Source organism: Fukomys damarensis, unplaced genomic scaffold, assembly GCF_012274545.1.
Source record: "Fukomys damarensis isolate Sample0158 unplaced genomic scaffold, DMR_v1.0_HiC HiC_scaffold_21, whole genome shotgun sequence".
NCBI classification, from domain to species: Eukaryota; Metazoa; Chordata; class Mammalia; order Rodentia; family Bathyergidae; genus Fukomys; species Fukomys damarensis.
This window is the reverse complement of record NW_022900933.1, coordinates 10,503,235-10,518,210: the sequence shown is the minus strand read 5'-3', so window position 1 is coordinate 10,518,210 and position 14,976 is coordinate 10,503,235. Positions and strand designations below refer to the sequence as shown.

General features: G+C 37.8%; 1 protein-coding gene across 11 annotated transcripts in view; it reads right to left on the bottom strand.

Moving 5' to 3' along the window:
- Window positions 1-10,181, bottom strand: part of Fam71d (family with sequence similarity 71 member D) — a 36,426-nt gene extending 26,245 nt beyond the window's left edge. For 6 of the 11 annotated variants that reach the window (XR_784482.1, XR_784488.1, XR_784484.2 and 3 more), the window contains exons 1-4: window positions 10,015-10,181; window positions 6,250-6,349; window positions 4,411-4,498; window positions 1,211-1,337 (exon numbers count right to left, since the gene is read on the bottom strand). Coding sequence is in view for 3 of the 11 variants with exons in the window: in XM_010645324.1 (XP_010643626.1) it covers window positions 1,211-1,333 (123 nt within the window). In the remaining 8 variants the exon portion in view is untranslated. Of the gene's footprint in view, window positions 1-1,210; window positions 1,338-4,410; window positions 4,499-5,273; window positions 5,457-6,249; window positions 6,350-10,014 lie in introns of those variants that run through there. The other 5 variants (XR_784485.1, XR_784486.1, XR_784487.1 and 2 more) reach the window with 5 other exon arrangements.
- Between the last annotated feature and the right edge of the window lie 4,795 nt (window positions 10,182-14,976).

Sequence of the window (14,976 nt, the reverse complement as noted above, 5' to 3'; positions counted from 1 at the left end):
AGGATGAGACCTTTTTTTCATGTATTATTGTCCTGTTTGAATGTCATATCTTGCTAGTGGGTGACAACAAAAAGAGAGAACTTAGGTCCCTCAGAGTGCACAGGTATCCTGGGCTCTTTCACTCTGAGATCATTTTTTTTTTTTTTTTCTTTCTCACTTAAGCCTATTCAGTCAGAAATCTTGGTAGCTCGGTGCCAAAGACACACAAATCAGGAGAGGTTGTGTATCTTTAAGGGTCTGACTCATCATATTAGGACATGGGCTTGAGTCTGTCTATTGACTGCTATCTCCCTCTATATATTAGAGTGAGCAAAAAGTGATTTGAAAATGGCACAGAAAGAAAGGTTAAAAATAAAACAAATTAGTAGGAAAGAAGCAAGTAGAAGGCAAAGAACATCAAATTATGACTTGTCACATGTTCTGGATCCATCACTGGATATGCCTCTGGAGGCTTTACCGCCTGTCGGTAATATACTGGGCTGGAGAGGTCACACTAGCACTCAAGTGTCAGTGGAGAGAACACATTTACGAAAGAGGAAGCCTCCTTACTTTTGGAGCAGTGTCTGTAATCCTTGCGGAATTGGCTGAGTCTGCTTGAATGTGTTACAGTCAGAGGTTCAGTGTGCAGTACTAGACATTGTTGTGAGAGTATGGCCCATGCCAGCTGAGCTGATTTCCCTGTTTCCTTGGGTGACTATTTTAATGTTGTATGTTTAGAGGATAGTTGGCACTTCTTCCATGCACAGAGATATAGTTTTATTCATAATATAGCCACATTCTTATGAGAAGAAAGCTTTTCTCTCTGACACTACCTGACAATTATGTTTTTTCCTTTGGAACTGAGAGCTAAGAATCATTTTAATTCTTTGTTTGTTATTCATGTTTTTCTTAAAATGTCTTCTAGAAAGAAGTTATCTGAATGCCTTCCTGTGACAGGATGTTTTAAAAATCACTTCACGTGACTTCCCACTTTGTGGGAAAATTATGGTAGAATAACAATTACTGTAGAATTAGGACAGAATTACCACCTAGGAGTTTGCTTGGAACATTTGAAATGAATGTCCCTTTAACCCTTTAAGTATTCTGGGTTTTAAAAAATTCCAAAACTGTTTGCTTCAACCGTGCCACAAATTCCCTTGCCCCATTTAAACTTTTCACTTGCCTCAAGAAAATTAAATATTGCAACTTAATTTGATGCTCAAGTATTTACCTGAATAAAATTGCTTTCTAGCATGGGAGGAGATACAAAAGGGGCATACTCTCCTCCGTCCAACATATTTTGGAGATGTCCTGGGTCATGCTCATTGATTGAATTCCTTTTGTTCTTCTTCATTGTGCTTATACACAAACATTAGAAAATAGAGGGAACAAATACAGAGAGAATATCATAATTAATTTTCTTCATTTATTAATCTATTTAGCAAATTTTATTAACATCTAGATACATCTAAACAGAACTGATAAGGTCTATATCCTTGTGCAGCTTTCACCCTATAGGGGGACAGACTAGAAGCCAAAAAAAAAAAAAAAGATGGGATGATGGAGACTATATAAAGACGGTAAAACAGATAATGGTAATTAAAAATGATGCAGCTGTATAGCTAGCAAGCTATTAGAGTATATTAGGGTGCTTAGGAAAGGCCTCACTGACAGACTTGTCATATATATGATCCCCTACCCCAAACTATTACTTCATACATTCCTAATTAATAGTATATAGCACTACTCTGAAATTACGCAGGTTTTTCAAATCCTTTTTATGTAAGTAGGATGTCAAAACTATACTAAACTGAGAACACTTCTTCCACACAATTAACTCATAACTGAGCCTCAGCTCTTGGTTGGAAGGTAAACAGTAGCTATCTCTCTAATCAATAACTCTTCCTCCCTTGCTGTGACAATTCTAATGAACTAGGCTCCAGTAGTTCATTAGATCACTCTTCCCAATTACATAGATATTTCTCAAAAAAAGATGCACAAATGGCCAATAGTTATGTGAAAAATATAGATATGATTAATCATTAGAGAACTGTAAATCATAACTACAGTGGCACATTACTTCACAACCATAAGGTTGAGTACTATTAAAAACAAAGAAAGCTGAAATACAAAGCCAGGCATGGTAGTGCATGCTTTTAGTCTTAGCACTTGGCAGTTCAAAACTAGCCTGAACTACATAGTGGAATCCTGTCTCAAAAGAAAACCAACAATAACAACAAAAGCAAAAACAAACCAGGCCTGGAGATATAGCTTACTGGTATAGCACTTGCCCAGTGTGCACAAAGCCCTAGGTTTAACCCCTAGCACTACAAAATGACCCAAGACCAATACCCCACCCAAAATAATCACAAACAGAAAATATCAAGTGTTGACAGGGATGTGGAAAAATTTAAAGTTTTGTGCACTGTTGTTTGGAATGCATAATGGTACAGCTGCTATGGAAAATGATGGTGGCTCCTCAAAAAATTAAACACAGAGATGCATATGCCAGTAGTTCCATGGCTGTATATATAAAACTGAAAACAGAGTCTTTAAGAGATATTTGTACCACGTCTATAGCAGTATTATTCAAAACAGCTAAAATATGAAAACAATCTAAATATGCACTGGTAGACCAAACATGGTACATATGTACAATGGAATATTAGCCTAAAAAAGGAAAGAAATTCTGACACATACTAGAACATGGATAAGGACATACACAAAGTGAAATAAGCCACCCACAAAAAGCAAATATTCTATGATTCCACTTACAATATAGAGGTGTCTAGACTAATCAAATCACAGAAACAAGTAGAAGGGTGGTTGTTAGGTGCTAAAGGGATGGAAAAATAGTGTTTATGAGTGCTGAGTTTCACTTTTACAAGAGGAAAAAAAAGATCTGGAGTTGGATAGTGGTGATGTTTGCAACAATATTATGAATATATTTAATATCATTGAACCATACACTTAAAAAAAGTTAAGATGGAAACTTTTATGTGTATTTTACTACAAAAAAAGATTTCTCATCTCTCACACACTGCACACCAGATAAAGGGTACTTAACCGGCAGCAGTAGATCAGGTATATGTGTATATGTTCATGTGTGTGTGTAATACACACACACACACACACACACATATAGTCTCACCTCAGTCCTTCCTCAGAGACTCCTTTTCTTCCATGGCTCAAGCAAAAAGTTCAGTAGTGAGCATATCTTGTTGCAGCCCAGCTAGGGCCGTGAGATGCAGAATCCTCCATTATCTAACATGCTACGAACATATGGCTTTGGGTACAACCAGGCATGGGAATCCAACTCCAAACACATATGCCTCCCACTGGAGGCCACTCAATAGCTTCCTTAACTATATCTTATGCATGTACAGAGGGAAAGTAAAATGTCTCAAGAAAAGCAAAAAAGTGAAGAAATTGAAATAGTCTCTCTCTCTCTCTCTTTTTTTTTTTTTTTTGGTGGTACTGGGGATCAAACTCAAAGTTAGACTTTGCTCTAACTTGCAAGGCAGGTGCAGCAGCCCTGAGCTAAATCCCTGGTCCTGAAATAGTCTATAGAAGCTAAAATGAGATTTAAAAAAGAAAAGAAAAAGTACTCAGAATAAAAAAAAAAAAAAAACAGAGATACAACAACCAGCACCACCCAAAAGAGAAAGGATGAGAGATAATACTCAACAGTATTCATTTTGTGCTTATTAAGTGGCAGGTAATAAAGGCTTAATTTACAGGGACTATCTCGTTCAATTTGGATAACACTATGAAGAAACACTATTAAAACATTCATTTTACACACCATGCAATGGGGGCTGAGAGAGGGAAAGCAACTGCCCTAACATCACACAGCTTATCAGTCCCCAAACCAGAATTTAGACCCTTGTAATCTGACTAGAGCTATTTATTATCCAATGTTCAACCCTGCTTTGGGCACTTGGAAAGATGTATGTGAGAGTTGTCAAGGATGCAGGAGAACAGGATAGGTCAGGTTGGTAGGAAAGAAGATAAAGAGGAGGAGGAGGAGGAGGAGCATAAGAATACCAAAAGCATCCTTCCCCTTTCTTTCTGTTCCTTCTCCTTCCTGAACAATTTAGTCCTGAATACATCTGTGGGACAGAGAGAGGCAGGAATCTATGCTGGAAGAAGAGGGAGCCACAGCTCAGAATCCAAGGAAGGAGAGCAGTCTGGATTCTTTACTCCTGTGCTCCTCTCAGCTCAGTATCATATCAGTTTATGTCTCTACAGGTACCCAAAAAAGTTGATCACTGTAGACAGCATCTTTGTACATTGAGTCTCCAAGAGAGCAGAAGAGGAAAAGCAAGGCTTGGCAAGTGAAATAGTAGGAGAGGAAAGGAGTGAAAAAGAGACAAAATGAGAAGAGAGGGTATGCGCAGGGGCTCATCCATAAGGACCATCAATTCTTACCTCAGATCAGGGCCCAACCACTATTTGCTGTTGGTGACAAGGTTTGTAACTCACTTCAGTTTGGGCTTCCTCCTTTTCATGATGAAACCTTTGTGAAAGAAACAAAAATAAAAAATAAAGTATTATACAAAGGAAGCTGATTGCAATTCTAAACTTTACTTCTTCTTTTCCTAAGTATATTAAGTGGGCCAAGAATAGTCAGAGGGGTCTGCTGTGCACATTTGAACCCAGCCCATTGTTGATCATGATTTTTGGTGAAGATCGGACAGTCTATAGCATATCATTTGGCCTGAAACTGCCAAATAGTGAAATCCTAGTCTTCTCTGACATGGAAAATATTTGATAATGTAGCAAAGAAAGTAATATAGAGTACTACCTGAGCTGTGTTTAAATGCCATGTAAAATGTGTTCCTATGGTTACCCAAAGCTTTATATTGACACATTCTATTAAGATTGAGAAAGTCCTCACAAGGACCCCAGTTCAATCCCCGGTACCAAAAACAACAACAACAACAAAAAACAACCCCAAAAAACAAAAAACGAAACATTGAGAAAGTCCCAGGAGAAAACTAGCAGAGCACTTGTTAAAAGCTTGGAAGAAGGTCTCAAAGCATTCCCTTAAGAAATGTGCAGAACATGATGGAATAGAGAATACTGTGTGGGAAAATTCTAAGTAATAAGAAAGCCCTGAGCTATATAAGTAGCAGCAATTTTTCTTTCTTACTGGTCCATAAAATAATGGTATATCTTATTAATGATAGATGTTAGATTTGAGGAAATGTAGCAGTCAACTCACTCATCTAGAGGTGGATGATAGAGTACCTATTAAAAAAAACAACACTCAGAGAAATGAAAACACCCACATGTTGGAAGTAGTGCCTATTGTTCAGAGATACTTGCTAATTAGTCGATACCACATGGTAACTGGGACTAGGGTGTGTCTCTTCTCAGTGAAGTCATTTAGGCTCTCTCCAGGGGCCCTTGGATTTAAGAACAATCCCTTCTGAGAACAGTTGGTAGACGATTTCCCAGGGAAGCATGTGTCACTGTGAAATCAGGACACAGAAAAGAAGATGAGGTGAAGGGAAGGGATTTAGAGGTTTTGTAGCCATTAGTGGGTTTTGCCTCTTGCCTCTTTTGAACCTGGAGGAACAAAGATGAGGTCAGCTAAGGAGCCAAAAATGTAACAAGCTCTTTTATTATCTCTGATGCCATGGATTTTGCATTTATAATTTTGTCCTGGAATTATTTTGACACTTTTGGATTGGGTATGCATTGAATTTTGACTAATTGTGTTATAACTGTGATTTGATATTATTTGTAAGTGGCATCCTTCCAATCTCTCCAAGTATCCTAGTTAATTAGTCAGGACTGCACCCCTCTTCAGACAGATGAGAGGTTCTGTGAAACCAGTTTTGATCACAAACACACACACACACACACACACACACACACACTCCTACATATTTCATCAAATGGTTCAGAATTAAACCATTAAATTAACTACTTACTGTTTCCTTTTAATACCTGGTGGCAGTATTAAAATTTTGATCTTTTGAGTTTTACAAATAGATTTTCACTTCATTATGATATAGTAATATTCTCCCAGAATATTAAATATTATTTAAAGCACTAATTACCAATCATGGTGTGGAGCTATTTAGAACATCATAATCTCTCATAAGACATGCCAAAATTATTTGTACCTTGTGGTTAAATTGATGTTTGAGAAATTATTTTCCTTTAAAAAGAAATGGATAGATTCAGCGCTCTGAATCTACTAAGTTACTTATGCTTGGCTTTACTTTTTTGGGGGGGATGAGTCATCTCAGCCCTTACCTTCTTATCCAGTAAGGAGCCTTTCTACTGTTATTAATCTTGGTGGTTCAAAATAATTTCATTTTGGTCCAGGGATGTAGCTCAGTGGCACTGCACCTGCCTGGCAAACACAAGGTTCCGAGTTCAATCCCCAGTACCCACCCCCCAAAAAGAAAAAAAATTGGTATGGGCCAGAATGTTGCAGATAGTTTTATTTTTAATCTATCTATCTGTCTATCTATCTATCTATCTATGTATCTATCATGACAAGTTCTTATGGTATAGTCCAGGCTGGTATTGAACTCACTGTGTAGACTAGACTGGCCTCCAATTCATGGCCATCCTTCTGCCTCAGCCTCCTGAGTGCTGGGACTACAGGTGTGCATCACTATGAGTGGCTTAGATTAGTTTTTAAAATAGCTTTATTGAAAACAATTATCTCATAGGATCTTATGTACTATTATAGTTTATTCACACCAGAGAAACTATTCGGTATTTACACATGTGTGACTTATTTATTTCACTTAGGAGTATATCCTCAATATGTATCCATTTTCCTATGAATGAATCTAATTTCTCATTCTTTATGGCTGAGTAGTAGTCCATTTTATAGAAAAACCACATCTTCTTTATCCAGTCTCCAACTGATGGGCAAATGGGCTGTTTCCAAGTTTTAGCTATTACCAACTGTGCTGCTATAAACATAGGTATGCATATATCTCTGTGATATGATTCTTTTAATTCTTTTGGAAAGATACCCAGCAGAGGGATAGCTGGGTCAAATGGAACCTCTAGTCCCAGCTCTTTGAGATAACTGACAATGTAAAATAGGAAGAAAAGTGCTAAAGGCACAGGGAAAATGGGAAGGGTAGGGGAAAGGTAATAAGCGAAAATAAGAAAAATATGAGAAAATGAAAAAATGGAAATAAAATATTTGTAAATGGTGAGGAGGGAGGGGGTGAAGGGAGGGCAGGGACAAGGGAAAAAATGAGAACCAAGACCTGTCATGTAAAGGTACAAGATCCCAATAATGAATGTAACTGTACTGTACACCTACAATGTACCAATAAACTTCAATGAGGAAAAAAAAAAGAAAAATAATTTATGTACTGTCCAGTTCACTCACTTTAAGAGTACAAATTTTAATGGCTTTGCAGCCACCAGTATCATCCAATTTGGAACATTTTCATCATTGTCTATGAATACACTTTTAATAAGGATCAATAAAAAACACGAACAGTACATGTACATCTGTCTACCTGGTATCACCTGTGGTGGCTTCATGTCAGAGGGAATGATGCCACCACAGCCTTTAATGGTGAGCAGTTAGAGCTGAGTGATGTAACCTGTGAAACTTACAATGATACTTATACTAACAAATCAAACATTTATAGATTTAATATATTTTAAATTGTAAAAATCTTATCTATAAAAATTATTTATGAAAGCTCATACTAACATGCTTTGTAATAGATATGCACTAGAGCTCTACAGTATAAAACTTATAAATAAAAAGGCAAATTTTAGTATTAAAAGATATTAATTACATTAAGGGCTGATTCATTTTTAATTGAATTACAACGCATACATACTGAATGAATGTGTGAACTAAAGCAGAGAAGCACAGCACGGTTTCTATAGGCCATTGTGGAGACACAGAACTGGCTTTATTTCATGCATTCACAGAATCTTTTGTTATAATTTGTTGTTCCAGGGTTGTGTACTAATTTTCCCAAGCATAGTTTAGATTTTTCCAATACACATTTATGCTTTTGCAAGACCCATACAATGCCCTATATTTTAAATCAAGTAAGCAAGATGCAGAGCATACAGTATAGATAAAGGCTTTAACTGCGCTGCAGGTCCAGGACACTATGAAGAAGTCTAATCCTACTGGAGATGAACCCTAACATTCTCTACCACTAGTAGATGCTTTGCAATCTTTGCTTTTTTTTGTTGTTGTTGGTACCCGGGACTGAACCAAGGCCTTTGCACCAAGCTGCATTCCCAGCCCTTTTTTTTTGAGACAGGGTCTTGCTAAGTGGCTAAGATGCCCAGGTGGGGCTTGAATTTACCATCCTCCTACCTCAGTCCCCCAGAGTCCTGGGATTACACGTGTGCACACCTAGGCCTGGCTGCTGTTTCCTTTAATTTAGTGCTTTTCCTCCTCCTCAATCAATTTTCTCTGGTTTTTTTTTTCCAGTTCCAATTGAATGAACATTAATTTACCAAGCAGTTATATCAGGCTGTACTTTTCTGCAGAATTACAGTGTAATTTTCATTTGAAAAAAAATTGTTGGTTAGTTTTTCTAAAAGAAAAGGTAGAGGGATTCTATTTAAATCTACTTACAGACCAGAAATCATTGCTAGGCATACAACTGGGAAATCAAGAACAGAGAAGCGACATAATGTATAACTGTCAGGAGTGGAGCTAATGGACCCTTGCTCTCAACTCTCCACATTGTTCCTAGGACTTCCCCAGGTGTATCTACTGTTTCAAGGATGACCAAGGCACATTATTAGGGCCAAGAACAGTATGGATGTGGGGTATGTTCATACTGCATTTCTGGTAAAGTGTCTTTATTTTCCAGGAATAAACACAATCTTCTGGAATTCTTTGGAAATGTGACAGCTTGAATGTTAATGAAAATTGGGAAGAGGAGGGTGTGGTAGCCTGAGGAGCCAGCATAAAAGTATTTTGATGGGGTTTTATGACTGCCTGATTCAGAAGGATGTTTATGCCCCTAAAATGTTCTCTGTAAATGTCTGCTACTTAGCGTTCCCATGGGGTCTTTGCAAACCTAGGGCAAAATTGAAAGAATTCTATAGCGTATGTTTATCCACCCACCCACCACCTAGATTCTTGTGTGGTCTTTTGCTTTTTCATTGTACTGTTTCTTGTCTGTAATTACATGATAGCTCTTAAATGATAGTGTTTATCTGTCACTCATTAAAGCTATTTTCTGTAATTCTTGGTGCTTGAGGTTAATTCTTCATAGCACTTTGAAGCATAACATTTTACATAGAGGGTTTTTTTTCCAAGATTCTTAACACACTAATAAATACATTTTAGGATAGGTCCATCATGATTTTAGGTTAAAATTCTGGTTGCATCTTTGAGGTTTTACTGTTGTAGTGTTCTTTCGCTTCACAATGGCACCTCCCACTCCCAATATTCCAGCTTTGACCAGAAAAGGCCTTGTGTTCTGGACCTTTTCTCTTATTTGGGTAATTAAAAATGGTGGTCATCAAAGGCCAGATGTGATGGCATGTACCTGTAATCCCAGCGTTTTGGGAGGCTGAGGTAGGGGGATTATAAATTCCAGCCCAGCCTAGGCAACTTAGTGAGGACTTGTCTTATAATAAAAAATTAAAAAGGTTCTGGGGATGTAAATCAGTACAAAGGACCTGAGTTCAAATCCAGATGTGGAAAAAAAAAAAGATGGACTTCCAATAGATTTATTAAATTCTCAGTTACTAATGGAAGAAAATTAGGGTCATTATTTGAAAAATAAAAATTTAAAAGTAATACAGAAAGCATGCTTTTATTTAAAGCTCCAATCGTTGAGATTATGTCTAAGAAATTCAGCCACAAAGTTATAATAAGCCTCTGAGTTTCCTGATTGTTCTGGTTGAGGTATATGAAATGAAACTAGAAGGAGAAAAGGAAAATGGAAACAAGGTAAACATTCTGCCCTTATAGCATCAGTATTAAAGGAACTGCCCAGTCCCTTCTCCCTCAGGTTCACTCAGGTTGCAGTAACCAGTAACCAGGCAGACACTTACACAGAAGTGAGGCTGAATAGATCTCTGGAAATCTCCTGGATGTCGACCAGGGACAATGATCTCTGAAGAGCACGTTTCTGCTCTTCTCACCTGTCCTTAGAAGAATATTTTTATGTCTCCTGGGCAGGCCACTAACCACTTGATAAAAGAAGTGCAGGCCAGGCTGCTCTGGGCATTGTTCTGTTGTTCCTGCATCATAATGTATTGACATAGGTAGGCTCTGAAGTAAGAGAGCACAGGGCAGAAGCAGTCCAGAGGATTGTGGGCAACATTCCCGGAGCCCAGACAGCTTGTGGGTGTTTCTGGTGGCCTGTGAAGATTTGAGGGTCTCCTTGGGGAGCAATGTTAACCTAGAAATAATATGACTATGGAAAAGATATACTGTGAAGGTTGAAAATACTTTACATTATTTATCACTCAGTTGATGATGTATCATGCAGTCTCCTTGTGGCCTAATTTTCAGAGACATCTCTGAAGAAAAGCTTCAAAAGAGCATAGCATCCTTAGAGGGCAACTCTGCTTACAGGCAGAATTGAGGGTTCTGATATATAGCTTGATTCTTTCATCTTTGGATCTCTAGCATCTACTGTATTCTGGACACATGCTAAATGGGCACTCAGGATTTGTTGGTAGGCTGAATGAATGAATATAAATAAACACATGACATTCTTTTTTGAAAGTATCCTCTCTTGAGAATATGTGATTAGGTTATTTGTCCTTGACTTTCTGTGTGTTTAGGAGATTTCCCTCTCCCATCATCCTTTACTCTTATTTTTTAGTCTAATGATGCAGATGCCCACCTGGCTAAGCTACCTCATTGCCTGCTTCTGAAGACAAAATCACATGAGGAGATTCTAGCTGACCATTCAGCCCTGAGAGGGGGGTGTTATCTTGAAGTCACTTCACTTGGGTCACTGTATTTTACATTTGAGTGCTCGATTTTGGTAGGGCCCAGACAGTATTTCAGCTTTTCAGAACCAACATGAATTATCCAAATGACAATTTTCCTACAACAACTGTAACCGCCATTTGGGACCAGGTGTGGATGTCAGGAGCTGATGGCAAGCACTCCCACAGGATATATATCAGGACACTTTTCCACAAGCAGAGTCTAGGGCCTGGGGGATAGCTCCAATATTTGATGGCACAGGCTCTGGGGACAGCTCAACACATACAATTAGCTTAGTCTGCCGACAAAGGCAGCCTCTCCCTGTGTAGGCCTGAGGGTGCCGTGGGTAACTTTGTCTTAGACACTCTGCTTCCCATATTTTATGCTGAGCACCATCTTTCAGATGGACATATGCTCCCCCCAGTCATACCTTTGGGACATTGGCTAGGTTTCTAGTCATCCATTTCTTCATACAGCATATTTATTGCATAATTACCACTTGTTGAGTCCTATTCTTTCTGCCCCTAGGATAGGAAACATTTTTGCATAAATCTGGTTTATCTTCTTTAGCCTTAATGATATTATTTCTGAAGAAGCTCGATTAAATCCTTCAGTATTACTTCATATTGATATATTAGAAAGTACAGAAATACCAAAAGAGGGAAATAAAATTTATGGTGTATTTTAAATATTTACCTCTAAAATAGTAATGCTCTTTAACATGCACAAAACATAAAACCTCATTTATGACTTCATTTGGAGATACTGCTGTAAGTGAACTTGAAGCACTTGTCAACGTGAGGCCCATGACTAAGCCACCGTCTGTCTTTGCTGCTTCTGAGATGGGTCTGCTTATTCATGCCTGCGTGGGATCCTTTCAACTGCCTGCTCCAAGCTAGAGATATGAAGGTTTCCTCCATGTTCCATCTCTGGCTCCCTGATGAGTGCTATGCAAGGTCAATTCTGTTGGTCAATTCAGTAATGAGCATCTATTATCCATGCTGGTCTATAAAGATGAACAGCCTCTGTCCTCAGAAAACTTAGCATTAAGTGGGGGAGGAAGCAAAGCACATAAGCAAATTATTTTAATGTGATGCAGTAATAAGATAGAGGGGTGCCCAGTGAACTCTGAGAGCCCTGGTGGGAGGGCATTTTGCCCAGTTTGGGAATTTAGGGAAGGCTTGCTGCAGAAGTTAATGCTTAAGCTGAACTTTTTAGTTTTCATTATTGTAGTGTCTCCTGGGCAAGCTCTACCACTGAGCTACATTCCTAGCCTTCAAGCTAAATCTTGAAAGATTAGTTAGCTTAAACAAAAGCACAGGACCATCATATAACAGGGTTTGAGGGAGTAACTGCAAATGGTTTGGTCTTATATAAAATTGGAAGAGAGAGAAATGAAGTTGGGGAGGAATGCACTAGATTATTGAGGGCTTTGAATAATATAAGTGGGTAATTTACCTTAGCTGCTGCAGAGGTAGTTTTATGTAAGTTGATTTATGTTCTGGATTGATCATACTGGTTACAGTGTAAAGGACAGATTTAGGGAGAACAGTTCTGGAGACACAGAGACAAGGAACTGGCAATAAGAATGGGAAGGAGAGGATTGATTCAGAACTATTAGAAGAGTCAGAATTTGGTGACTAACTGCATGTGGGGGAGTCAGTCAGAATGATGACTCAGAAATTTCTGGTTTGAGACTAGATGAATGATGATGCCATTAACCAGGAAACAAAATAAAGAGAGAACAGTGTAGGAGGCAGAGAGAATGAGTTGCTTGTTTGCAGGAACCCCTGTTTAGCATGATGCCTTTCATTTGGTGTTTAATAAATAATTGACTTCTTTCTTAAAACTTCAATGGTTTCTTAGTGCTCTTAGAGCATGACATATGTCATAAGGTGTAGGCCTGCCTTTTGGTGAACACAACTGAACTCTTCTATCTCCAGCTATGTTCTGGCCCACTGCCCACCTCTTTCATACTTCTGTCTCTTTGCTGATTTGCATTCTTTAAATCCTTCCCTCTGTCTGAAATCATTTCCCAACTCATCACACATGGGGCTTATTGTTATTTTTTTAGAACCCAGACAAATTTCACCTTTTTTGAGAGCTCTTTTTCAATCGCTTGATTAATGATGATCTCTCAGCTCCAATTCCACCATTGAAGACTCTGCATTGTGGTGCTGGGCTAGAACTGCATTTCTTTCTCCAGTGGCTTCCTGTTAGGTTTAACAATAGGTTGTATTAGACTAGTTGGAGTTTGGAAAGCAGTAGGGAGAAGGGACTCCTGTTCCTTCACACTGGCTTGTTTCTGTCAGTGTTACCCTGGCAACAGCAAATGGTAAAAGCCTGCAATTTTTTTTTTTAATCTCAAAATCAGCAGCTGAGCAGAGCGATATATCTTGAGCCCTATCTCCAAACTCTCTCATCTGAGATTCTAGATCCAATCATCTTAATTCCTTCCTCCCAGCTCCTCTGCCCTAGTTGTGGCAGTTGCTTCCTTTAGTTATTATCTCTGACATCTGCTTCTTTCATTGTGTTTTTCTAGCCTCCACCATCTATTTAATTGAGTCACATATTAAAATCTGTCTTTTGGGAGAAGTAGCACAATTTTTGCCTTTAAGAAAAGGTCCAGACCCTGCCACAACGCTGATTCTGATTTAGACTTTCACTCACTCTTTAACGTATCACTGGCTTTTCTTCATAGACTTTTTGTAGTCTGTATTTAAAGTAATTTTTTTGTTTGTTTCTCATAGTCTACTTCCTCTACTTGGATATCAGAAACTTTGTTTCATTCATCATCACTGTATTCTCAGTGCCTACCATGGAGCCTGGCATACTGCAAGACCTTTCCAGTTACATTATTACAGAAGACCATACAAGAGATGTTGGTAATAGCCCATTAAAAAAAAGAGGTAAAAATCAACCAATTCTTTAACTTTTTGGTTTTAGGGCAAGTTATTTTTTTTTTTGGTACCGGGGATTGAACTTGGGTCTTTGCGCTTGCAAGGCAGGCCACCGAACCGCTGAGCTAAATCCCCAGTCCTGGGGCAAGTTATTAATAAATGCTGTAACAATGTAATTGTCTCAGGAAGTCAAGCATAATATTTCTTATAAGCATGCTAAAATACAATGCATTACTTAGACCTCTCAGGATAAAAAATACAGGTTGTTTGTTTTGAATTTTGTGTTTCCATAAACCACCACTTTCTATAAGGGAATGACAATGACTTACCTTGTTAGGGGATCAAGGGTTGATAACTAGCTAGATCTATCAAGTTTTATTAGTACATTATTTAAAAACTAAAAATAACAAAAACCTATTTGCTATAACATACATCATTTAATAACATTTACTTGGTTATCACAAACTGCTTATGTCCTTTTATTCATTGTATAATGTAGTTTGAAACAATCAAAATAATTAATACCAAATCTGGTATTTTTACACAGCTCTAAGGAGCTGAAAACATCTAAAGGCCTTCAAGTACAGTATACTATGAGAGAAACAAAAACCAAAACCCTGTAAAATGTAAGATGTTCTTAATTAATTCATAAACAATCTTGGTCAAATAAATGTGAATAGCTTAAATGACAGTGATGTTCACTGTGACACAAAGAACCATATAATTTTTTTTTTCTTTTTTGGTACCAGGTATTAAACTTGGGTCTTTGTGCCTGTGAGGCAGGCGGTGGAACCACTGAGCTAAATCCCTGGCCCTAGAACCATATAATTAATCCTTAACTTTCAAATCTCCCTTGTATCCACTCCAAATGTGTTCATATATCTTCCTTTTTCTAACTCAGAGGAGAAACGTCCTTTTCATCTTTAGATTAATTGAGCTACCAGGGCCTTTAAATTCAGCTCTTCTTGAATTCTTTCTGCATTTAGGAAACTTGATATAACTTTTCATACCCCAGCACTGTTGTTTCATTTACAAAACCACAAATAAAAATCTTCCTTCCATCTTATCAGTTCAATATAGTGTTTTATATATTTCTTTTCTTATGTACAAGTCCCAAAGAAATCATATTCAGAGTTTGTATTTAACAATGATTTTTTTTTTTTTTTTTTTTTT